Genomic DNA, 26,992 nt, shown 5'->3' on the forward strand with positions numbered 1-26,992 from the left:
TAATAGAAACAAAATTTATTGTAAAACAAGGTGAAACAGCAATGACTTTAGCTGAGTTCCTGCTCTGTAGTTCTCTACAGAGCATAATGCTCTCAGGAAGGACAAAAAAAAAAATGATAGCATAACTATGCAGATGTTGCCTCATTAAAATCGCTTTCTCTTGATAATTTCTGGTTTCCAGCTGACAGGATGAGTTTCTTCAGTCTGGAAAAAAAAAGTAACAAAAATAAAGACTGAAATTGTAGTAATATTATTTTTAACTGTAAACTAAGCTATAATTAGTTTATGGTTTAAAGATTGGTTACACATTACATACTATAAATTTCATAGATACACTATATTCATATATTTATAATATTGAACTGTTTCTGTATTTGCTTTAGCTAGAATTTTACTAAAGAATGCTCAGTGGCTTCATATACTCGTTAACTCTGTTCCTCCTCCCTTTCCCACCACTGGAAGTCCTGGACGAATCTCGTTTTTGTGAATATTTTGGGTGGGAGAAACAAGATCATGAGAGGTCAATGACAGGTTAAGAAGAATGTTCTGGTGATCAGGGCACAGGGAGTCAGCAGAGTTGGGCTCTACTCAGTTCTGCCACTGATATGCTATGTGACCGTGGGCAAGTTCTTTAACCCCTGTGCCTCATTTCCTCCCAAGTGGGGAAAACAGCTACCTCCAAGAGATATTGAGCTGCAAATTCATTATTTGTGATGCACTCTTAAATCCTCAGATGGAGGGCACCATGTAAGTGCAAAGTAACATTATCTAACCCTATTCATATCTATTATTTGTACTATAGTAGTGCCTAGCGGACCAGAAAGTCCAAAAACTATGATTAGATTCCATGTATTACACACACTTATTATACAGAGTGACTATACAGTAACTGATCCCATTCCTTGATGTACACTTTTAACAAAGTGTAGTACTTTGAAAATAAGTTGTCTACACTAGATTCCAGTCTGCTTGCCTTATAAACTATTCTATAGGGTATCACATAAAGAAGAGTAATATACTCCTTTTAAACTGCATCTTTGTCTTGAAGATTACTACCAGGCACACCACTACACTGGCCTCAATTTGCAATGTACACTCTTTGGAATAAGATAGCCCCACACTGCATCACAAGGGGAGTTCTGTATTTGAATAGATGGACCTCCTTTAGACAGGCTTGCTATACTACAGTTAACAGTAGTATAACAGTAGTTAACTAGTGCAGAAGCTAGCCACAGTCCACATATTATTAGACACGCTACTATTTTCCTCTTGGATAGAAATGTTGCAACCTTAACCCGAATAAAATAGCTCTGCAGAAAACCTGACTGTTAATTTTGTCTTGAAACTGTGGACTTCAGGAAAATGCAATTAAGACACTTCAGCATACCGCAGTATCATCTTCTCTGTACACTTTTATGGTTTTATCAGCTTCAGCAGTGAGCAATCTGCTTTCTGACTGGTCAAATGCACAAGCAAATATTCCTGATTCACTGTCCAAAGAACCAGGCTGTACAGCTGCATGTACTCTCTGGAAATTATACCCAGTTCTCCAGTCCCAAAGATGCATAGTGCCATTATCAGCTGAAAGAGAGAAAAACTGGTATGTCATTAAATCCATTTCTGTCACCCTTTCTATAAGAGTAGCACTCTGAACTTCTGACTAATGTATGAGGAAATCCACAGGTTTGAACTGGTTCGCCAAAACACTCAATTAGAATAGTTTATTGCACCTCAGTAGATTCCCCATTTCCTTTTGGTTTCCTTGTTCCCTTCCCAATGAAGAGGGAGGGCTGCAGCTCCCTCTGGAGTTCATCTAAGTTTTCCTTAGTCTTTCTGGGAACAGATAAATGATGCCGGAATCTTGAACTCCAATTCCCCACTTGGTAGCATATGGCATTACAAATGGGATGGTATTTCTATACTCAATTATGAATTAATTAGAAACATTACAGGATTTATGACCTTGCATAAGTTTAAATTAGGTCTAAATTAGCTGTTACCACTCAAGAAAGATCTTGGAGTCACTGTGGATAGTTCTCTGAAATCATCCACTCAATGTGCAGCGGCAGTCAAAAAAGCAAACAGAATGCGGGGAATAATTAAGAAAGGGATGGATAATAGGACAGAAAATATCACATTGCCTCTATATAAATCCATGGTACGCCCACAACTTGAATATTGTGTACAGATTTGGTGGCCCCATCTCAAAAAAGATATATTGGAATTGGAAAAGGTTCAGAAAAGGGCAACAAAAATTATTAGGGGCATGGAATGGCTTCAGTATGAGGAGAGATTAATAAGACTGGGACTTTTCAGCTTGGAAAAAGACAGCTAAGGGGAGATATGATTGAGGTCTATAAAATCATGACTGGTGTAGAGAAAGTAGATAAGGAAGTGCTGTTTACTACGTCTCATAACACAAAAACTAGGGGTCACCAAATGAAATTAATAGGCCGCAGGTTTAAAACAAATAAAAGGAAGTATTTCTTCACACAATGCAGTCAACCTGTGGAACTCCTTGCCAAAGGATGTTGTGAAGGCCAAGACCATAACAGGGTTCAAAAAAGAACTAGATAAATTCATGGAGGATAGGTCCATCACTGGCTATTAGCCAGGATTAGCAGGAATGGTGTCCTTAGCCTCTGTTTGCCAGAAGCTGGGAATGAGCGACAGGGGATGGATCACTTGATGATTACCTGTTCTGCTCGTTCCCTCTGGGACACCTGGCACTGGCCACTGTCGAAAGACAAGATACTGGGCTAGATGGACCTTTGGTCTGACCCAGTAAAGCCATTCTTATGTTCTTATGTAAAGTTTATAGAAGCGCCTTCAGATTAAACTAGAGCCAATATCACTGCCAGTAGCATCAGTTTAAGGGTAGTTCCATGGATCTGAGATCCATGTTTGGAAAGACCCATTATCAAAGCAACGTTTCAGTTATGATACATGTGCCACCTAGTCAAACCAGAGTTTAATTTGTGCACTAATACCAGCCAGATATGGAATCCAGACATTTCAGGAAGTGTCTTTTCTAAGGTAAGACTTTAAACATTAATGTATCTTATTTCAGCGTTAGTTTCTTTGAAGTTGTGGCAGACTGTGTGCTGATTTTCAAGAACACCAGTTTTTGTAGGGTCCCAGTTTTTTAAAGAAGTCTTTAAAATATAGTTCTGACTAGAACAGCAGTTTTGATCTGTGGAAAGAAACTAGTTTCTCCATAAGCTTCAGCTATTTCAAAGGAGCTGCCTACAGAATAAGAGCAGCCCAGTTTCATACTAAAACCAGTACAAATGCTCCTACAAGGCCCTTGAAGAATTTATCCTTCAAAATCATCTAGAATTAAATAAAAAAGAACCCATTTTTAAAAGCTTTTACCGACACAATTTGCATAAATCCTTAAGGCTATGAACTATTATTTATGATGACAAATACAGATTTAATTTATATTTTAAAAAAAAAAGCCCACTTACCTGTATTTAAAATCAGAATAAACTGACCCCCTATGCTTAACACTACACTAAATGTGACAATAACTAACATTTAGGTGTTTAAATAAAGTATGATTCTCCTCTGAAAAGTGATTTCTCTCAATGACTTCCAGAGCAAACATGCTCCGTTTACAAATAAAAAAATGTTTATCACCAACAGTCTTTCTGCAAACTCATCCTTAAAGGAAGGAAAAGCTGCATTTTCTGGCTCAGGTATGATTCTGTGAACCAAATTCTACCCTTGGTTACACGTGTACAACAGATTTGCCCAAGTGAAACCAAAGGCAGAATTTGCCCCTGCAATTGTAACTTAGATAATAATTCTGTGAGTAGTGCATAAACTAGAATAGAATCTCAGTTCACTCTCCCATAGCTGTACTGGTTCTTCAATGCTACCAGGAGTAAAAAGAAGAAAGTAAAAAAAGTTCGTCTTGTAGTTAAGGCACTGGACTGGGACTCTGCAGATCTGAATTTAATTCCTACTTTGCCTCTGGCTCCCTATGTGATCTGGGCAAAATGACAATCAGTTCTCTGTCTGCAAACAGAAGATAATATTTCCCTTCGCCCACCCTTCATCTGCCTCATCTATAGACTGCTAGCTGTCTAAAGTCATACACTACCCTCTCACTATGTTTGTGCTGTACCCTAGCAGAATGGGGCCCTGATTTCAGTTGGGACCTCTAGGAGCTACCCTGATTACTTTACTTATTTTACTCATTACTTAGACATGACTGAGTACATATATATACTGTGACAGGGTCAGGCCAAATGGCTACAGGAGAGTGATAGAAGGCGGATATATTAGCTCCAGGTTAAGGTAACAGGGAAGGTTCTAGAACAATCAGGAACTTTCTGGAAACAATTAAGGCAGACAGGCTGATTAGAATACCTGCAGCCAATCAAGAAGCTGCTAGAATAAATTAAGACAGGCAGGCTAATCAGGGCACCTGGGTTTAAAAAGGAGCTCATTTCAGTTTGTGGTGTGCGTGCAAGGAGCTGGGAACAAGAGGTGCACTAGTGGAAGACTGAGAAGTACAAGCATCATCAGACAACAGGAGGAAGGTCCTGTGGTGAGAATAAAGAAGGTGTTGGGAGGAGGCCATGGGGAAGTAGCCCAGAGAGTTGTGGCTGTCAAGCAGCTGTTACAGGAGCCACTGTAGACAGCTGCAATCCACAGGGCCCTGGGCTGAAACCCGGAGTAGAGGGCGGGCCCGGGTTCCCCCCATCCCTCCAACTCCCTACTTGATACTGGAGGAATTGACCTGGACTGTGGGTTCCACCAGAGGGGAAGGTCTCTGGCCTGTTCCCCGATCCACTAGGTGGATCAGCAGAGACTGCGGGGATTGTTCATCTTCCTTTTCCTCATGCTGGCCGGTGATGAGGCTAACTGAGTGAATGGCAGATCTGAGCCATGAAAGTGGCCAAACTGAGGGCTGCTGTGAACCTCTGAGGCGAGCAAATCCGCCAATAAACGCAGGACCAACCAAGGCAGAGGAGGAACTTTGTCACAATACACAAACATATAGCTTTGACAGTACATCTTTACATCAAAATTATTTATACTGCAGCACTTGATTAACCTTGCTATTGAAAAAAAAGTCACCATCAACTTGGGCTAATCAATGTTCTAATAAATTAATTAGTAACAGATTTAGTTAGGAATTACTCAGCATTCAATTAAATATACACCATTTGTAAAATTTGATGGGAGGTAGTTTCAAAAAAGGTAGATGGGTTCAACGTATGGAGAAACAAATAGTGAAATGCTGTGAAACCACACAGCAATGTGGTTACTTTCTTCAGTTTAAAATATATACATACATACACACATATAGAGTAAGACAGAGACTTTGATACACTAGGCTGAGCCAAGTAGATTCTAGTGTATTCATTAAGGGGCAAATACTGCCTATCCAACTTTCAGTATCACCGTGATATCAAAGATATGCAAAGAGCTTTCAGGAAACAGAACAAACGCTCTTCTGCTGCATATGAAGTGAGGGGTTAGGATCTGGTGGGCTTCGCAGGGATACATGCACCTTGTGTTTGCGGAGCTCCACTTCATGCGCACTACCATGCAGTGAGTGGGTAGGAGTGAGGCAGAAGTAGGCCAGGGAGATCTACTGCTATATGGATTTGCCCAATCCAACCCACATCTATAGACATGTTACGAAGGCCATGGATGCGTCAGGCTCAAGAGTGCAGTGGGATCCACAGGGTGACTCTGCAGCCACTCCATAGCAGCAAATGGTGAGTAAGAGAGAGGACAGGGACTCTTCTTCTTGCTCTCCAGGGGTTACTTAGCCCACCTACTTAAGATGCATCTTTGGCTAAGGATTTAGGCTTAAATGCGTACACATAGAAAAAAATCAGGATGTTTAAATTTACCTCCTGATACCAACACTCCATCGGAATTCACAGCCAACGTGTTGATAATAGCATTATGACCAGAAAGATTTTGAATGAAGTTTCCATCTGGGAATTTCCACTGTTTAATGTTATCTGGAGAACCAGATGCAAATGTATAACTGGAACAAGATTAGCACAGTAAAGGAGAGTTAAAAGATAGTTAAATCATATCATTTTATTAATAATTCATTTCAGAGTAGCACATCACTCCTAAAGCTACAGTTGTATATGGCAGATGCTGATCGTTACTTCCAAAACTACTTTATCACTAAATTACCATTTTTCCAAAATGGCCAGTTTATAAAAACAAACTTTTATATTTACATACATTATTTATATACTTTACTTTCTTATAATGCAAATGTTCGTTATGTAACTCTGCTATGTTTCACTACATTTGTTTTTCATTTTATTAATTGGATTACATAACCACACAACCACATGAAAGGTATTTTTGTTTGTTTTGTTTTCAGGTATGCATTAATGGTGTAATGAAGATAAAAGTTTCAGAGAAATATTAATTCTCAATAAGAACACATGAACATTAGCTTTTACAGTATCCCAAATTTAAACTGTCTTGCATTTTTATTCTGGCAATACTCATGCATAGAAGTACCATCAGAAAAGAGACATAGCATTTTCAAAAAGATCTCTCACATTACTGGACAAGTGCACTTTTGCAGATTTCCTTGTTGAGAATATTGAAGACAAGAAAAACTGCCAAGATGGTCATTCTTCTAAATCTATGCAACAGTGTGTAAGGCACCTCTATGGAGAAACAATTAACTTCCAAAAGCTAATTTGTATGAATAGCTGAATCACCCTTAAATAACTTAGTTCCCTCATTCTCAACTGAGTCTTCACATATTTGATCTGGGCAGCAAAGTTTAAAAGCATCTTAGAATATTTTTAATCAGGCATCCTCAAAGCAGTTCACTGACTTTTTAAAAGAAATAGTCATACCGAACTGGGGTTACCGGTCAATTAATCCAGATAAAAGATAGGACAGATTAAGTAAATTTAGAGTTTGTGAAAGGTGCACAGCTGACAAGGCCTTGGGCTGAAAGTTTTCTAACAAACAAATATAAGCTCTCTAGGTGTGAGAGGGTAGTTCAGTCTCTGTGTTCAACACATCTTCAGCTTCTCTGCTCAGATTCCTAATAATGATAAGAGAGGTGGCTCTGTAAAATGTTCAGTACCGGAGCTGGACTGGAACCAATTCACTTCACACAGATTCTGAAGTTTTGTAAGGAGGAGACTGAAATTAAAAGGAATCAGATGCAGCCATATCATAGTCATCCTTTTCTAAATCATTAATAGGGTAGGTATCCTAGGAATCTTTATTGGAATTATGCTTCAATGCATAAAACACTTCTAACTGAGGGAGATAAGGAATGGGCAGATTATCTATTATTATCTAATAGACAGATTATTCCATAACTACCTACTACAGGGTTTTTTTTACACCTGCCTTAGAAGCATCTGATACTGGCAAATGCAGAGACAGGATACTAAACCTGACAGCCCATCACCCTGGTATTAACTACTCTCAACTCAGGGCTTGTGTACAAAAGAAAATTTGCAAAACCTTCCCATTTTCTTTTAATAAAGATTCAGCTCCATCAACATTGGGAGTCCTAGTGCCACTGGTGGAAGTACAGTGTCAACTAACGCTGGTGCTTAAGAATCTACAACAGATCTCCACAACAATGCTAACCCCAGTGGAGCTGAATCGGTGTTAATAACTGCTTCTCAGATACCTTAAATGCAATGGTTTCCTGTTGAGTATATATTTTTGAACTCTTTATTTGCTAGACTGGGTAGTACATATAAAACTAATGTTCTACAACATATCTAATGTTAGCTTGCTTCTCCTGTCACATATTACAAACTGTGAAGGGCTAAAGGAACGAGGAAAACTTACTGTCTTGGATGCAATACAACTGCTCTTACAGATTTCTTGTGATTTGTCAAAGTGACACGAGTTTTTCCTGCCACTAAGTCCCACAGTCGTATTGTGGTATCATGGCTTCCTGTGATTTAAAAAAAAAAAAAGACAAAAATGGTATACTATAAACACTACCAACTTTTGTTTGGACAACCAATTCTGATATACAGGAGTTGCTAATAAATTAAAACAAGACGTTTCATCCTAAAAGTGCTTGACAAACATACTAACTAGATACAGTGATCTTTAGTAAGTACTGATGTACAACCACCTCTGAAGTAAAACATATTGGCTTTTAACAGTCTACAGCAACATTATAAATGTTTAAGAGAAGGAATGAAGATTATCTGATCGAGTTTGAAACTAGAAAGGAATGCAAGTTGTCATCATGCAACTAAGTTGGATTTTGACCATATATGGCTTTTGATATACTGGGGTTGACGCCTCATTTTTACACTTAACTGTACAATCTGAAATTCTTCCCTTTAGGTTTTTTATATTTCCTCTTATTTACACTGTATTAATACACTGTATTATTTAAACTTACATTGACTCTTCCCCTTGCGTGATTTCATGGACACGAAAAGAACCACTCAAACATCATTTTACATATTAAATGAAAAAAAAAAGTAAGAATATTTAAGCACAAGAAGAGTCCAGAAATGCAGAAAGTAAAGTTTTCATTGAATAATACATACTACCTATAATTAGGCACATTACTAACAGGCGAACTAGTAATTGGAAATACTATATATGTGCAGTGTTACTATCAGAACATTTACTTCTGCATCACCTGACTTGTACTTAAACACAAAACCATATTTTTGCATTAATGTTGCAGGGTTTTTTTGTATTACATTAGCTCCAAAGAGACCAGAGCCCGGCACAAACATCACAATATATGGTCCTTGTTTGCCTCCAACAGCTTACCAACTAATTTAATACAAGACACAGCAAATTGGAAAAACAAATGTGATTAAATTGGGATTAATCAATGAAGGTAACAGTGATATGAATGTGTGTTTATATAGAGGAGTTATATGCACAGTTAGCTGGTTTTGAGTAATTCAATTTGGGAAACAACATATACCATACCTGTGATAATCTGTGGTTCCGCAGCTTGGCACTTCACTGTTGCCACTGCATTTGTGTGTCCCGCTAATGTATGCACACTGGCTTTTGTCCTCACATCCCAAATCTATGAGAGCACAGTAAATTCAATTAGTCAAGAAAACATATGTTCATCATTTTTTAGGTCCTATCATTTATTGCATGGCTTACATGCCACAATCCTGAAAAATGAAACTACCATACTTTTGACTTATAAATTCATCACAGAACTGTGCAAGCTGTTGAAAAAACATGGAAAAGCTGCCATTCAATGTATTCTAAGGAATCAGGACAACTTTATTTAAAGCCAGTCACCATAAAGCTGTACTACTCTCTCAGGCCAAAAAACTTTAAAGACTAAAGGTTCTTAACTGTCTAAATAATATATATTAGTGGGCTCAGCTGTAAGTAATATATAAGAATCCACTAGCTCTCTATACACTGTTGAGCACAACTCAAGGCTTCAATTTTAAACTATAAAGACCAACATGATTTGGATCCTGATTACCAAAACAATCCCTCTTTCCATGAGCCATTGTAGGACTTGAAACTAGCAGAGGAGCTCAAGAGTTAAAAGTTCCTAGATTTAAATGCCTGGAAACTGGAGGCAGAGTGCTCTTGGTGGAGAGCTCTCAATACTGGAATTTTTGCTCATTCATTGGACTGTCAGAGCCCAAGTGTGTTGACCTTCAACTTGTGGTTTTCACTCAGGTTTCTGTCTGACCAGGGCAGGGACTTAATGCAATAAGTGAAGGTGCAAAAGGTATGGCATTTTTGGTAAAGGAGTTCATGTAGATAATTCAACTTTCCTACTTATGTATTAATTTTTGTATGCTTACAGGTTTTTTAAATTATAAAAGTGGACATGTAACAAAGTTAAATCTCACTGTTTTACGTACTCGTGCAGTTGAATCTCTGCTACATGTTACCAGCACGTCTATTGTCGGGTGCAAATCCAAACCATAAACTGCACTTAGATGACCATGGTAATGCCTAATAACCTAGATGGATAAATAGACTTTAGTTAACTGGATATTTAAAAGGACAATCTTTCATTCATTGTGCCTTGACCAAAGAAGTCTAAACTTACCTTATTATATTCGAGATCCCAGCACTTCACCTGTTTATCTTCTCCACAAGAGAAGAGGTATGGACTTCTTCCACTTACTATCACCCCTCGTACAGTACTAATGTGCCCCGTCAAAGACAATTTTAATTTGCCACTAGCAAGGTCCCAGATCTGTATTGATAGATATAAATATTTGTAAGTTAACCAGATATCAAAGCATTATGTAGTTATACCCTAGGCAAATCTATCATGCATAATTAAGGTTTAAGAACTAAATTAGCATATAGACTTATCTCATTAGCATCATCGGGTCTAGAACAGTGATACTCAGACTAAGGCTCATGAGCCACAAGCGGCTCTTTAATGCGTCTCCTACGGCTCTTTGCAGCACAAGTTATTAAAACACTGTGATTTAATTATTCTTCTTAGTATATGTGCAACATGCCTCAGCTGGCACATGACCAAGATTCATCATCGAATTTGGTCCACTGGTTGGATCGTTAGCTTCCTGAACTGGTCGGGTACTGATAGGGAACGTGACATAAATACTTAACCAACCAATAAGGATACTTTTACTGTTGTTATTAACCAATTGTAGTTGATAAAATATTTGGTCAGTATTTTGCGGAGAATAATTATAAATAATTTATACACACTTTTTTCCTATCTCTATATCTATCTCGTAAATGAAACGATGAATTCACATACAGTGGCTCTTTTGGTTAATGTTGATCGCGAATTTGGCTCCTGAATCACTGAGCTCTGAGTATCAATCGCCTAGAGGTTTCAATATTAATGCTAATCCTGACTTTGGAATGTTCGATGAATCAGATCTCACACAGAAAGTAATCCTCCAGAAGAAGATGAGTGGCCGGATAGTGAAAGAAAATGTGTTTTAGAGCTGACTGTTCTGTGCATGACAATCAAGAAACCATTTCCAACAGCTGAAAACATTTAAGAAGCGAGTGAGAAAGTAAAGTTAAACTGGGACCATAATTCGCCAATCCTTCCTTCCATTCCTTACCTTTATAGTTCTGTCAGCAGAGCCAGTAACAAACCACTGATTTCCTGGTTCAACTGCAATACATCTCACCCAGCCCAGGTGACCACTGATAACCTTTAGAAATAATAATAAAAGCCTTCTGAATCAAAATGAAGGTACATTTGTTGACATAGTTGTTATTAACTCTACTTCTGAATTTCCATCAATATTAGCCCAAGAATTATAAGGCTTCACAATAAAATCAGAGATCTAAAATTAGATTTGGAAAATAAAGTTAAATATTGACTGAAATAGAAGCAACATTTTCAGAAGAAGAATGGACACTTAATTGTCAAAATATCAGAAACTGGATAGCTCAGGGGATTTGTAGTGGGAGAGAAACCTTCACCTATAAGTCACTGATTCAAATCCATATCAGGTCAGAAATGATTGTAGATCACCATTTAGATTCCTCAGGCAAGGACCATGTCTTGGCTGCCTCTCTTCTATATTCCCATACAGTTTACATGAACTACCAGTACTCATTCAACAACATTTACAGAAAGATGTCATCAGCTGACTGACCATCATAGCAGGGAAGTAAATCTGGCAATTTCAGTCCAGTTCTCCCCAGACAGGTGTGTCCACATAAAAAAAATACAATCTATCACCCCTGGAATTAACCAGCAACCTTGTTGGGTTGATGCATCAATTAATGAGTTGATGCTGAGAATGAACTACCATCCCATTTGTGATGGGGTGTGTCCACCCCACACAGGTGGAGAAGGGATTAACTGTGCCCTGCCCTACAGTGGAAGTGAGTCCTCTAAGGGGCCTAGAGAGGCTACAAGGGAAACAGCCAATGGGAGAGAGGCTGCAAGGAGTAGCTAATCGGGGTTCAACGGGCTCACATAAAAGGATCTGTAGGGACAGAGTCAGTCAGTGGGTAGGTGGGAGCCGAAGAAGAGGTGACTGTGTCCCTAGAAGTTAGAGACAGCTGGAGTACACAGTGGCACAGCAGGCTATTGCGGGGACACCGACCCTGAATGAAGGGGGGCACTGAAGGACCCTGCAGGGTAAATAAAGGAGCTTCAGGAGAAACTGGCAGCTGCTGAGCAGGCCTTGCAAACAGCAGAAGGAGACTTAGTGTTCCAAAGTGAATGGCTCAAGTATGTTATGGAGGACCAGGAAAATGTGCGCCTCCAGTTGAGGGAAATAGAAAAAGCGAGGGATGATCTGCAGTCACAAGTTAGGTAGCTACAGGGCTGGGTGTATACATACCTCACCCTGAGAGCTTCAGGCTTGAGAGGGAGGGTGTGTGATGGGGTGTCTACCCCATGCAGGTGTGGAAGGGATTAATCATACCCTGCCCTAGAGAGGAGAAGTGGAGGTGAGTCCTCCAAGCAGCCTAGGGAGGCTGCAAGGGAAACAGCCAATGGGAGAGAGCCTGCAAGGAGCAGTCAATCAGGGCCCAGTGGGCTTACATAAAAGGAGCTGCAGGGACAGAGTCAGGAGTGAGGACTGTGTCTCTAGCAGGCTGAGAGAGGGGGAGTACTGCTGGCAGGAACCAGGGGAGCAAGGAGCTCCTGGCTGGCTGCTGCGACTGGACAGCTGAAGGCCACAGGGTGAGTACGAAGAAGGTATCAAGGCTGTGGGGAAGTGACGCAGGGAACTGTAGCAGGACAGAAAGAAGGTAAAGAAGTGCCACATGAGACTGCTATCTACAGTGTCCCTGGGTTGGGACCTGCAGTAGTGAGAGGGCCTGGGTCCACCCCATTAGCCACTGGGGCAGTGGTGGACTACGGACAGTGATACCCATCACCAATACTACCCAAGGCTGGAGGGCCGACTCACGAAGATGATGCTGCGGTTCGTGGTGTGACGTCGGTCTGAAAGTGGAGACGATCGCAGGAGACGTACCACCGGAAGAGGGCGCACCCACTGGTGGAGCTAATCCCTAGGACAGCTAGCAGGAGGGCATAGCGAATAGACTGTCATATGCCCTCCCTAAAGTTGGCTCTTTCAGTTGTGGGGTGAGAGAAAATGACATTATAGAACAGGTAGCATCTGGGCAAGGGTAAATAGCAGGAACTTCAGTTTCCAGGGTAATCCATCAAGGACCTTACAGAAGCATTAAAAATCAGTTTTTAAAAAAATCCAGTAAAATTATAGGCTACGTGAACATGAAGGAAAAAAATAACTGAAAGGCTATCTTTATTTGTATTTCCATAACCATAGCTTTAGGCCACGTCTTCTAAAGAAAACATTCTTCATTGAACTATGTGATAGTAACATCTGCAAGAAATACATATATAGCTATAGAGCACATATTATATAATAGATAGTGGACCAGAGACCAGTGATCAAGTCCTAAGGCCTGGTCATTCAACGTGGCCTTAAAACAGCTGGAGACCACCAGTGGCCAATTCCTCTTGCATAGGAAAAACTTTCCATCAGTGGAGCGCTGGTGGAGGTAGCACTGCTGCCTCCTAAACTAACCACTCCCCACATCCCCCACCCAGCATAAGGGGAGACTGTGGGCACGTCAGAGGCATTCTGTGAATGGGCATGAGAGGAAGTATGGTAAAGCAGAGCTTCACTAAACCTCATCATCCTTTTGCTCTATTTTCTGGGCAGCGCTGGATCTGGAAGCCACATTCTATTTTCTGTGGCTATCACTCTCCACTATATCAGAGTGCAGCTCCAGTGTAGTGGAGAATCAGGGCCAGAGTGCTAAAACAAACTGAACCCAATCAAGGCTCCCCTGTACACATGGGTTCAATGCACCTGGTGAACCAGCCTTGCTCCCTTTTGGGATTTTAACAGCTAGTGCTGGGCCATGACTGATCAGGAGATGCAGGCAGACTACGGTACTGAGCCTTCCACCATGTCATCTTCAGTTATATACAATTTTCTCTAAAGTCCTGGTTTCCTTATTAAACTGTCCCAGCCACTATTCACTTGTTTCCTTTTTTGACTCTGTTGCACCAAAAATAAAATGTGCCTCTTAATTTTTATAATTGAATTGCTGCAGAGCTATAATCTTACATCATACTCTTACACATTCCTTTGTGCTCAACTGTTTTTCAAAAAGACTTCTCTTTACATTAACCATAGGTTCATGGATAATAAATCTTCAGTAAATGTTTACAAAACGTCAAGTGTACATAAAAAGGCACTATATACTAGCTGAACTGTGCTAACAAGATAAGATACTCCTCTGGTAACTTAGCATTAGTGAGATTTTCCAGTCTCTCACAATTAAGTCTGATCTTCCTTCAGTAACCAGACCATTTCTCTGAGCACGGAAGCTACTTGAGTTTCATATTATGTAAACTTTTCCTTTAAGTAATGTGTTTATCTAAAGGGAGTGTTTCATTGTTTTCAGTTTGTTTTTTCTACCATATACCTTTAGAATTTTTCCCCTTCATGCTTATTTTTCCATATACTCATTTCACAAGGTATTCAGATACCTTGGTGATAAGTGAGAAATACTAATTGGTATCATCTGAGAATAAAATTAAGGCAACAATTAACATTAATGCAACATTTAGACTGAGCTCAAGCACATACAGGTCAAGCAGTTCTAAATGAAGTGATAATTCAACAGTGTTTAGACAGTATTCATGTTAGGTAAAACTGGTCAGATTTATTGAAAAATTCTCCAACAGTGTTTGTATTTTAAAATTATATTAATGCTTTTATTTCATTATGATCTGTTAAGACCGTTAGAGCAGCAATTGCAGGGTTGCCTACTGGAAATATAGTCAATTTTAAAAAATTAGTTAAAAGTAGTTTCAGGTTGTGACATGACCAGAAAGCGTTAAACATCCTACAGGATAACTTACTCAAATTCAAGCCTTAAAAATATATGGGGAGATAATGTTTGTGTTTTTGTGTATTTACATATATATGGGTAAAGGTCAACAATGTAATCAACAGTCCCTGTCTACGCTGTATTCTGATAATTCAGATATCAAAAGAACATCCTAGCATCTAAATGAATTGTAAACAAGGGATATCACTGTATTCATCTCTCTTTGAAATGTATAGCAAATCACCTGTGAGTGGTGGAGGAACAGGCAATTGCCTTATGTTAATTTGTATATTTAAGTATCCGTGACAGGTTTCAGAGTGGTAGCCGTGTTAGTCTGTATCAGCAAAAACAAGAAGGAGACCTCGTGGCACCTTAGAGACTAAGAAATTTATCTGGGCAAAAGCTTTTGTGGGCTAGAACCCACTTCATCAGATGCATGGAGTGGAAAATACAGGAGCAGGTATAAATACATGAAAAGATGGGAGTTGCCTTACCAAGTGTGAAGTCAGTCTAATGAGATGAACTACTTCAAAGTTGCCCTAATTACCTATTGTTCCCAAACGTGTCAAAGAAGACTTGAAATTGTATAAAAGATCCTTGGGTCCCAATCCCTTTTAACTAAGATCTGCTTAAACTTCATCAGGGGAAGTTTGAGTCGCAATATTGAGGTCCCAGTTCAGCTGGAAACACCTTGAATATGATACTGGACATTGGACTATAACCCATGGACTAAATTCTAAAAGAACTCTTTGCAACTACAAAGCTCACCATCTCTGCTATGTATCTGAACCTCAAGAATTGAACTCATGTCTGTATGTACATTGATCTTTTAACCTATACTCTCTCTCTTTTCTAATAAATTTTAGTTTAGTTAAGAAGAACTGGCTATAAGTATGTATTTGGGTAAGATCTGGAATATTCATTAATCTGGGAAGTAATGTGTCCAATCCTTTGGGATTGGTAGAACCTTTTCTTTTATATGGTGAATAAGATTTTCATTAATCTTAATCATATTTGACTTAGGTAACCAGGTGGAGGCCTGAGGCTGTGTTACTTTAAGGGAACTGTGGTTTGGACTTCTGAGTGACCAGTAAGGTATAACAGAAGCTGTTTAGTGCTGACTTGGTAAATCTAAGTATTAAAATAGCCACCAGCTATGGGGTTGTCTGCCCCATTCTTTGCAGTTCACCCTAATTGAGTGACCTCGGCTGGCTCCCCTGGGAATCCGGTCACACAGGTATTACATCTGTCCAGGAGTCACTCTAAGTTTCTCTCTCTCTCTTTTCTTTTCACTCACTGTTAAAGTGAAAGACCCACACAAACAAGAGGGGAAAATGAATGTTTATAAACAATATGCTGCCAAACGTATGAAGTAAACAAAATGGGAAAAAACTCTAAAATAGTTTATTCTAATTTCTCTTTTCAGGTGATACCTCTAATAGGCTGGAGGTACACTCACATTTCAGACAGAGGCTTGATTTTTAAATTGACTGTCTAATTCATTTTTGGGGTAAGATAAGTAAAATTTTAAAATATGGGCTTGAGTATATCTATAGAAAATGTAATACTCCTTTTTATTTTGTTGCACATTTCCAACTTACTCTGTACAGTTTCCATGGTGGATGCCATTGAGGTTTGGGCATTGTTGGAGCTTTCTTTGCAATCAAGGCAGAATTTTTGTTCCCACCTGCTTCCATCAGAGCCTATAAATTGAACAGAAGGTTACGATTATGTTCTATGACAAACACTCTCCACTCAACTCTGGAGTGTCTTGCACCCCTTCCAAAGCCTTGAGGATGCTCCTTCCTCTCAAGGCCTCACATTTTGGTCAGCCTCTTTCCATCAAGATGACTGCATAGGACTGCTACATGGAGCTAATTACAGAATCTGAACCCAATTTAGTAAAAGATTACATCATCAATATTAGAAGAGTTATGTATTATAAGAATCTCACCATGGACAAACCAGGAGGCTGTGCACGCTCCGGAATCCCGGCATGTCTGTAAATATCACCCACACCAGCAGCAGTACGATTTGCCTCTAACCTGGATAGAGAAAGAAGTTCTGAACAATGAATAGAAAGCACTTTAAAATAGTGAGGGAAAACTTAAAAAATTGGGTTTGTTAAATCTGGAGAAGAGAAGACTGAGAGGGGACATGATAAAAGTTTTCAAGTACATAAAAGGTTGTTACAAGGAGGAGGGAGAAAAATGTTGTTAACTGCTGTGGATAGAACAAGAAGCAATGGGCTTAAATTGCAGCAAGGGCGGTTTAGGTTGGACATTAGGAAAAGCTTTTTAACTGTCAGAGTCATTAAGCACTGGAATAAATTGCCTAGGGAGGATGTGTAGGGGATTTTTAAGAGCAGGTTGGATTAACACCTGTCAGGGATGGTCTAGATAATACTTAGTCCTGCCTTGAGTGCAGGGGACTGGACTAGATAACCTCTCGAGGTCCCTTCCAGTCCTAGAATTCTATTCTATTATGCCTTACTCAAAAGTTAAATTAAAATTTGTAAAGCATTCAAAATATTTTTATTGAAGAATTTTCTTTTCTTTGCAGATCTCTGCTCAGCTTGGGCTCTCCATAAATCTAACATCTGGTCTGAAGCCAGCTGAGAGAATTACAGTGTGGATTCTTACAAACTGGTGATGAAAGAGGAACGACCACAGCATAAGGGGTTTTTAAAGCACAGGGGCAGGAGTGGAAGTTGTATAAAGAGGCCCCAAACATTATTGTGCACAAGGCCAGCACTGTTTCCCCCCCAATACCAATGCTGACAGAGTAATCTGACACCAGGAGGCACTACTGTAATAAACATTAGCCATTTCCTCCTAAGTTCCAGCTTCAGAGATTTCATTCCATTCCAGAGAACAAGAGATCCAAATAATTTCCCCAGCTCTAGATATCTGGTGCTACAGTACTTAGTGCAGCCACCGGCTTTTCTTATTCAGGGTCAGTAATGAAATTAAGGTAAATGATCACTTGGAATCTACTACATTTTTTTAAAAAAAGTTTTTTTTAAAGGGAAATGTGATGGAAAAGCAAAAAAATTGTCAGGCAGACTCATAAGGCCAGTGTAGAACCAAAAACTATCCCCCCCACCTTTTTTTTAAACGTGTTTCTTTCTCTGGTACTGTGTGGGGAAAAAACTACAAACTAACAGCAGAACCTGGTGATATACATAGTGCTGTGAAACATAAGAAAGTAAACAGACTGAATTAACAGGGAAATTCCACACACCCCTCCTGTTGTATTAATCTCAGGTATTACTTTTGTAAGCCTTGCTGGAGCTCTAGGCATAACTAACAGTGTGAACCAAATGCTGTGAACTAGAATAGGTCTGGCCTTGGCAAAACAACACACTAGATATTGGCTAACCAAGTAAGCGCATTCCTGACTGGAGAGAATGGTACAAGAACACCCAGAGTTTTCAAATAACTACATAAACACATTCTTAAGAGATGGTACAGGAACACACCGATTGCTCGTAAGATAAGGATGGGTTGACAGGCTAATGGAAAAGGATGTTTTACTCAAACTAGCATGTACAAGGATAAGGGTGGTAACTAACCATGTTGGGAGTGTAATACATAACTTGTTTGTATCAATGAACAAAAGGAGAAGCCATAGGAGGGGCACCTTTGTCCAGCTTAGGGGACAGTGGAGACTCCAACTGCTGTCTGAGCCGGTCCATTTCACAGACATACATTTGTTAGTGTACCTGTAGCTTCTGTGGGGTGCTAGGACAGTGCTTCATCAACAATAAACTGACCAAGCACCTTCATTACTGAACTGAGCTTGTTGTCTGTATTATGAGTAACATCAAGGTTTGCTGAATTAGCAGGTTCTCTGCTGGTGCTAATAACATCAGAACTCCACAAATGGAAGCATTTAGCCAGTGGCGCACAAACTTTTCCAGTCGTGGCCCCCCTTTACCATTAACGGAATCGGTCCACGCTCCCCCTCCATTACTGGACAGCCAGGCTTCCTCAGCAGCTGAGCTTGGGCTGAAGGCAGAGCTGGGGATAGGGGAGTCGGGGACAGAGGTGGAGCTGGTCTGGGACTGAAGAAGGAAGGAGGGCAGAGCTGGACTGCAGACAGAGCAGGGGGCAGAGTGGGATTGGAAGCATGGTGCTCCCTCCCTGTCCCCTACTGGGGCTGGAGCCAGCCCCACTGTGCTCTCCCCCGGAATGTTCCTCTGCACTCCCCTGGGGGTGCGCATCCCAGGTTGGGGACCACTGCACTAAGCACTTGTAACAGCCAAGCAACCCCTGGATAGTGTTACCATGGCAACAACATTCCAGCCTTCAGCATTTAACTTTTACCAAGAATAGGTAAAAAAAAATTAAAAAAACTTCAGGAAGGTGTGATTTTAAGTGGAAAGTATCCCTTTAAAGATATACTAAATGTGAAGCCCACGTCTGACTATCACATGTTTTGATTGCCGGAAGGTAGATCGAAAGTTATCAAGGATTTCTGTATAGCATATCAAGAAAGAAGCTGTTCTTATGAACAATTAAGTTCCATGAAAAGTTAATAGATACCAGCAATGAAAAATAAAACTATTTTACTTGAGGTAGGTATCCTATATTGTTATTATGAGTTACTGTGTGAAAAACAAAACTGGAAAGAAGATTATTATTCACACTCAACAAATATTATGATTAGAGATGTACAGAACAGAGAATATATAAATGACTGTGAATCTGCATCGGAACTGGGGCCAAAAGAGAGAGAAATTACAAATCAGACATAGAACCATGTGAGTAGGAACTGTGATGATTGCAAAACAGTACAGTAGAATTTTTTGTATATTAAAAGAACAACACTGCTTATGGTGCTGGATTAAAACTTATAGGTTGCAGAAAAAGATATGTAATCAGTTACTGCAAGCAAAAAAAAAATTAGCTCAGAGTTAAGACCGAAAGACTGCGTTCTACTTTAGTGTCTTCCCAACCACCATAATCATCATCATCATCTTGAGAACACAATACTTTTCTCAAAAAACCCACAAGCATTGAAAAGCTTGGCCATTCCAAGTAAAGGTTCTGCTTAAGAAAAAACAAAATATATGCAAATGCAGTTATAGTCACCCACATTCTTCCTAACAGTTCTACTTCGGGATTCTGTGATAACTTTACTCTTCCATCCAAACAAATTAACCTAACCACCACAAAAAAAAATAAGTTCTTCATCTTAAAAAACCTGTTTAGTGGAAGGCTAAGCATACTATAATCTGATTGCTATGTGTGGCACTACTGGAGCAAAATTAAGATTGCTTGGGTGACATTAATTTTTGCATGAGAATATTCTCCAGTGATTAGTATTTAACTGCAAAATGCAATCTTAATTTGTAATTTCCAAGCTAATGTTAGTATTTTTATTTATTGATTTAAAAAGAAAAGTAGATCATTTGAGGGTGTTTTTGTCTGAAGAAAGATTCTTTCATCATTAAATCCAGGTTACGTTTTTTACCTTGGTTATAGGTTATTAAAAAAATGTTTAAGAAAATAATTTAGCAGTACCTGGACTGAGAAGGAGGAAGTGCCACAGCTAAGGACTGAGCAGCTGATTCACTGGGCATTCTCTGGATCTTAGTGTCTGCTGTCAGAGCCACACCTTACAAAAGAAAGTTACAAAAAGCACAAATAAATCTGGTCAGAGATCCATTAGCATTTTTAAGGAGTACGTGTGGCACCTTACAGACTAACCAATTTATCTGAGCATAAGTTTTCGTGAACTACAGCTCACTTCATAAAAGCTTACGCTCAAATAAATTGGTTAGTCTCTAAGGTGCCACAAGTACTCCTTTTCTTTTTGCGAATACAGACTAACACAGCTGCTACTCTGAAACCCGTCATTAGCATTTTTGTATCTCAACTGTTACATATAACTGAATATTTTGGTAACAAAGAAATCTTTGTCATTCATTGACATAGCTGACAGATAAGAATATTGCAAAGCTAAATAAAATAAGGTTATTGTTCATTTTGGTCCAAATCCTTTGCATGGTGACTCAACACTGTACAGGGGCACATTCAGGGCTTGACTGGCAGTGGTACAGCTCTATTACAAGAGACAAGAAATGCCTACATAGAGACAGTGTGCAAACCCCTTCCCCTAGACACTGTGGAACAGAGAACCCAGCATGGGTGGAGTCTGTTTTGGGGTAAGTTACAGAAGAGACAGCAAGAAAACCCATGACTTTCTAAACTCACTGGCTGATACTGAAGGGGTAGCGTAGGAACTATAAAACCATCAGCCCTCCATAAATTGCAATATTAGGGGTTGGGAGTGAGATTCTGTCCCCTTCCCTTAAGGCATACCTGTTCAAAATGCTTTTACTGTGCTTTTGCACAAGGTTAGAGAATTTGTTCCACCTCTCTTAACCAATGTTTTAAGTATTGGACACTAGCATTCAGATTAAATTAATTTTTCCTATACCAAAATGACAGTTTCAATGTCTCCTACAGCATATACTTTGATAATGAAACTATACTTTTCCAATTCTATGAACAGTAAAGATGGCCCATTTTCTGAAACATTCCATTTAAACTGTAAAAATATATGGGGTATGATACCACAGACCTGATTCACACAAAACTCCCACTAAAGTCAATGTAGTTGAGGCATCCTGTAGATACCCAAAGTAGAAAATATTTTAGAGCTATTTCCTATCTATTTTTCCACAACTTTCTTCTAATATAGCCAGTCAGAAGAGTTTCATTAACACCCAAATGAGAACATCCTTATTAAAATTTATCAATAAAATTCACAGTTGAAGCTAAACCTATCCAGTCTAGATCATCAGCACAAACTCTGAATTTCCTGAATTTTTAAATAGTTTTTATATCATTTGTGTGTGAAAAGTAGATATTTTTATATAAAATTTCACTCACCAGGACCAGGTGGATATGGATGTGTACCTGTTATCAAATATTCAAGTTCTTGTCCTAAATAACAGAATATTTTCTTAATTATTGCTTTTTGTTGTAAACACTAAAATAAATGATCAATTACAAAAATCGTAGCATGTCAGCAGCCAGCAAAAATGGCAGTTGCATCTAAGTTATAACACTGCAGTACCTGAGTGCTCCCTATTTCCCTTTGTTTCTTTTATTCTCCACTGTGTAAGTAAGATATCTGGTATTGATCAGAAAAACACCATTCTTTGAAATGCTGATGTTACCGCTTACTACCAACAATGACTTCGCTTTAGGAACACTAGTCCCTCACAAAAAAATTAAAAAGTATATTTCATACAGATAAGGATGCATTAGAGAAGCTCAGCCAGCAAGAAAAAAAGATTCTGTTACCCAACAAATGAATGTTCCACCTGGAACGTATGAGAATTTTAGAGAAGAGCTAATCAGGTTATTAAGCTAAGACAATGAAATTTATATGAGATTGGAGAAGGAAAAAAAGGAAGGCAAATACGTTTTTTTTCCTTCTCTTCTTAAGAGAGTCCTCACCATGCCAGCCTCTCTCACTACCTGTCACTCTCTCAGAAGGTTTTCAAGCAAGATCTTTTGAAAAGAAAATCTCAACTACAGTATGAAGATGTGAGGTACTCTTGAGAAAAGAGCAACATACCACAGTAGAAGGGATAAACCAGAAATTAAAAAATCTCAAGGAACATGTCATGTACCACTGAAGAGTTTTTAACAGAAAGGGAAAAGGGATTCCTCCTTCAATGAGTAATTCATACTTAAATATAGGATATTTTCGATACCTACATATCTAAAGGCAGTTGAAAAAGTTCTATATCACTCTTATCACACATTCTTTACCACCACCATTGGTGGCAAACTAGAAGAACACAAAGTCTTGTTTTCTCTTTGCCACCTACACGAAATACCCATTATGTTTTTGAACCTTATTATTTGCATAACATTGTACCACAAACAGATAAACATCTTCCCTGTTCCAAACAGTTTATGTTGTATGGACATACGCCAGCAGAATACAAGACAATGAAAAATAGAGGTTTTCCTTACAAATATTTTCCTCAGGCTATATCATAGCAATCTTGAAATTTAATTTTGGTTAACTAGTAATGACACACTAACCTTGATTTGCAGGATACTGTTTATGTCCATAGAGATCCCCTGTATTCGGAGAATCCTTCTCTCTAAAATTTTCCTTCAGAATAGGCATGTGCAGCACAGAAGCATAATCTGTGCGAAGCTTGATTGACATCTTTAATTTGTGGCTGTTTAAGAAAACAACAAAATATATTAAATCTTGATCTTCTAATGTATTATTCATTTTAAAATGTTTATTTTTAAAATATTTTTAAATATTAGCTATGCTAATATTTTCCTTTATCACCAGATAGCAGTTTTGCCCAAGAGTCTGAATGAACACTATCAGACTCGGATGACAATTAGAGCTAGTCAGAAATTTTTCAATGAAACTATTTTGCCAAGCCTGAAATGTCTTACAGAAGTGAACCAGACTCAACTACCTTTTGCAGAAAAGGGTTCTTACAGAAATCTGCCTGGTTCCCCACCAGCTCATCTGGCAGTTGCTGGGGTCCCTGAGCTTCCACAGTCTGAAGCTCCATGGCAGTTACGCCATGCAGGCTGCCCCAGAGCTGGCGATCCCAGGCTTCCAGGGTCCACAACTCCATGGCAGCCCCACCATGGCAAGGCTGTTTAAGTCCTTGTCACAGAGCTGAGAACCAGACAGCCCTGTAAGCTCCAGACCTAGCCAGGATGGCTCTCAGAACATAGGCTCCTGGCTTCACAGCAGGGAGCCTGTAAGCTCTGGGAGCCTCACCTTGCTATGGAGCTGGGAGCCTGGAGGTCCTGGTACTGGCTTCCACACTTCGTGGATCTGGGGAGCCCCACCATGAAGACTGCCCTGGGACCAGGAATCCCAGGGCTTCCAGACTCTCAGGCTAGCTGGCTAGGAGTCTGGAAGCCCTGAGGTCACTGGCCCAAGGGCACTCTTCAGGGTGAGCAGCCCCAGAACTACAGACCCAGCAGCTGCTGACTGAAAATGACATTTTTGTCAGTTTTTCAGCACTACTAAATGTCAATTTCAGACAGCAGCTGCCTCTCCCCAGATTCATATTTTGTTTTAGAAACACCATGTGTAGGTGTTTCCAAAACTAATTTTTTAGGGGAATTTTCAGTTTATAATTAAATCTGAATTGGACCAAATTCAAAAATTTTTAAATGAAACGAAATTTGAAGTGAACTGGAAATCCTGAGTTTCAGCCAGCGCTAGAAACAGTTGCAAAGGAGTGCCTGCCTCACATTAACGTTTTTAGACATACCAATTATTTTATGATGGCTGTTCTTACCTTACATCATCTAATGGTATAGGCTTTGCATTATCAGCCACAAACATATCATGGGTTCTCTTCAAGGATCTGAACACTAATGTGTGCACAGAGTGTTTCTGCACTTCCTGCAGAGAAGATACATTTAATTATACATGTGGCAAGAATTTAATTAAAAACCTGAAAATGGCAATGAAAACTGAAGTAGTGATTCTTGCCTTCTGTATGTAAGAAATGGACTCTGTTTAGTTTGCTAAAGTACACAGTTGTGCTTGAGTGCTAAAAAATATAATTTGGCGAGAGAGAGTTTCATCTCCAAATTTAAATCAATAATTAACTACTTCTCCCTTTCATGGGATATTGTGATGATCAAAAATAGCTAGCCAAAACTCTGATCAACATTCTGCGTTTCCAACTATAGGCACATAGGTGAATTTAATGAAGACAAACAAAAAAGCTGTTCACTCATGCTTGCCAGCTCCATTTTTATAAGCAGCCAATAAAGCAAGTGAGTCAGAGAGCAGAACTCCCTATAAATTTTATTTTATTGCCTAAATAAACAAGCAAAAGAAAAAAAAAGATTTATAAAGTGCCATGTACATTATGTCACCTTTGTGTATGCCTCTGATCAGAAAACTGTACAGAGGTATTATTCTGGGCTCAAAATCAGTAGCACTTGTTCTCATTTAATTAATCAAAGTGTTTTGTTTTTAAAAGAAAAGGTCTAGAACATTACTGAGCTGTGAACAAGAACTCATAAGCAGATTAACAAAACTTTAATGGTAATTCTAATATCAAATGTTAGTTTTTCTACCACAACTGTATTAGCATTTTCTCCTCCCTGAAGACCCAGGAAGAGGGCCATGATTCGCAGACAGAGATCAAGTTTCAAAAACATTAGGAATGTCTGAGTGACGTGCTTAGTACCATCTACATTATATCTCTCTTTCATCAACACTTAAGAAATGTGTCTTTTATAAATGCTATGTAAATAACTGGCAACTAAAGCATATATTAGTTTCTTTTACTAATGGGAATTGAAACCAAACTAAAAACAGAAACAAGAATTACAATAGATGCTGGAGTAACTATAGTCCAATGAGAGGAACATGGACCGAGAGTCAGGAAACTATAGTTCTATTCCTAGTTCACTCGCTGATCCGATGTTTAGCTTGGGACAAATTACAATCTTTCTCATGTGCCCCACTTGTAAAATGGGGACTGACAGTACTCTTCGCCTTGAATAAAGGGCTCAGTTCTTGTCACCTAACCTCAAAACATATAGAAGTAGGAGCCCAGAGATGGATGGACAGAACAGATTAAGAGCATGTAGAGATTGCAAAGTCTAGGACCGTTTAGTTTAAAAGCACAATATACTGACAAAAAAAAAGTTATAGATAGGCAAAATAAAAATGCTGCTTGTGAATTTATTAGAGTGTGATTTAAGGATATTACTTCCTATATTTTGACATGTAATGTTGACAATGTGTGTTTTAACTATTATCAAGCTTTAACTTTTTGAATCAACATTTACTGTCATTAAATAATTATTGTCCGACTCTCCACCCACAATTTCTTGGAACTGTGAAAATGTAAATGGATAAAAATAGGAATGAAATACAAATGAAAATGGATATTATCTATCAAAATGATAAAACAAAAATCTAATTCTGCCAAGCCTAAATATAACTCTACAACCTGGATTAACCAGATAATCTGCTGGTCTGATCCGGTACTGCAATTCCTATGTTTGATGATGATACTTGCTTTTGTAAAGTACTTTGAGATCTACGGCAGCTAATACTTATTATCTGATGATGTGACCTATGTGAAGTGAGTGGCTTTCTGTCCAGTTTCACCTGCAAGACCTCTATATAAACGCCACAGCATAATCTTAACCACTTGTCAAACCCATTGATAATGTCAACAGAGACCAAGGACCAGAGAGACCGGCAAACTCGTTGTCGGTTTTAAAGCTTACAAGGCACACAGCTCGCATTGCTGCCAAGGAGCAGGGCGGCGACACCTTTCCCGAAGGGTTCAAAACGGGAACGTTTTCTGCTGTAACTTGCCAGCGACCAGCGGCCTCCGAGGCCCCTTCGCTTCGTGCAGACGCTGCCCTGGGGCGAGGGACAACCCCCCGACGGGGACCCAACACACTGGTCCCCTCGCTCGTTACTGTACGCACCACAAGGGCGACCGGCAGCTGCCCCAGAGCCCGGTTCACCGCCACTGCTGCGCGAGGCTGGCGGCGGGCGGGTTCGGTCCCACGGGGGATGCGGGGTCCCAGCCTCGCCCCCACGCCTCGGCCTGCGGCTCAGCTCATCCCCCCGCCGGGCGGAACGAACCCCACCACGGGGCATACCGGAAACGGGGGGAGGGGGCTAATCGCAGCTTCAGGGGCCGTGGGAGGCCGGAATCCCCCGCCCGCTTCTCCGGGCCGGGCGCTCCTCGCGTCGGCAGCGGCAAGCCCCTCACCCGGGGCGCTGGGGTTTCGAGGGCCCGACAGCCCCACCCACAGGGGCGGGCCGAGGCCGCTCTCTCACCTCCACCATGGTGCCCGCTGCCCCCAGCAAGAGACTGGCCGCGCACCGCCTGCCCGTTCCGCTATGTAGACACTTCCGGCGCCTGCCCGACTGCCCCGGAACTGACGTGCTGACAAAGACGCATGCGCCATCGATCGAGACCCGGCAGCGCTGAGGGGGCGGGGCGCGCGGCCGCAGAAAGGACGGGGGCGGATCGCGCTGCTTGGGGAGCTGCGGGTTCGAGTCCTTCCATTCCCCGCGTGGTACCCAGAGCGGGGGTGGAAGGTGTCAGGATCCGTTTCTGACGCTGCTACGCCTAGAGCGCTGGACACGGCAAGGGGCATTGGGCGCT

The 26,992-nt window shown here is 40.1% G+C and overlaps 1 protein-coding gene across 3 annotated transcripts; it reads right to left on the minus strand.

Annotated features, from left to right (window-relative positions):
* PLRG1 (pleiotropic regulator 1) lies at window positions 1-26,992 on the minus strand. Of its 3 annotated transcripts, none has more exons than XM_037897443.2 (15): window positions 26,662-26,992; window positions 24,137-24,243; window positions 22,896-23,038; window positions 21,726-21,779; window positions 20,352-20,445; window positions 16,778-16,868; window positions 16,425-16,526; window positions 11,049-11,141; window positions 10,046-10,195; window positions 9,855-9,956; window positions 8,941-9,043; window positions 7,822-7,930; window positions 5,877-6,016; window positions 1,388-1,581; window positions 1-204 (listed from the first exon to the last, which is right to left on the minus strand). In XM_037897443.2, the coding sequence occupies exons 1-15, from the start codon at window positions 26,668-26,670 to the stop codon at window positions 145-147; spliced, it is 1,551 nt and encodes a 516-aa protein (XP_037753371.1). In that variant the 5' UTR covers window positions 26,671-26,992; the 3' UTR covers window positions 1-144. The 3 variants fall into 3 exon arrangements, with proteins under 3 accessions (XP_037753371.1, XP_007071323.2, XP_043401801.1); XM_007071261.4 differs by having other exon boundaries at window positions 26,097-26,759; XM_043545866.1 differs by lacking the exon at window positions 26,662-26,992 and adding an exon at window positions 26,304-26,435.

This window comes from Chelonia mydas, chromosome 4, assembly GCF_015237465.2.
Source record: "Chelonia mydas isolate rCheMyd1 chromosome 4, rCheMyd1.pri.v2, whole genome shotgun sequence".
Classification (NCBI taxonomy): domain Eukaryota; kingdom Metazoa; phylum Chordata; order Testudines; family Cheloniidae; genus Chelonia; species Chelonia mydas.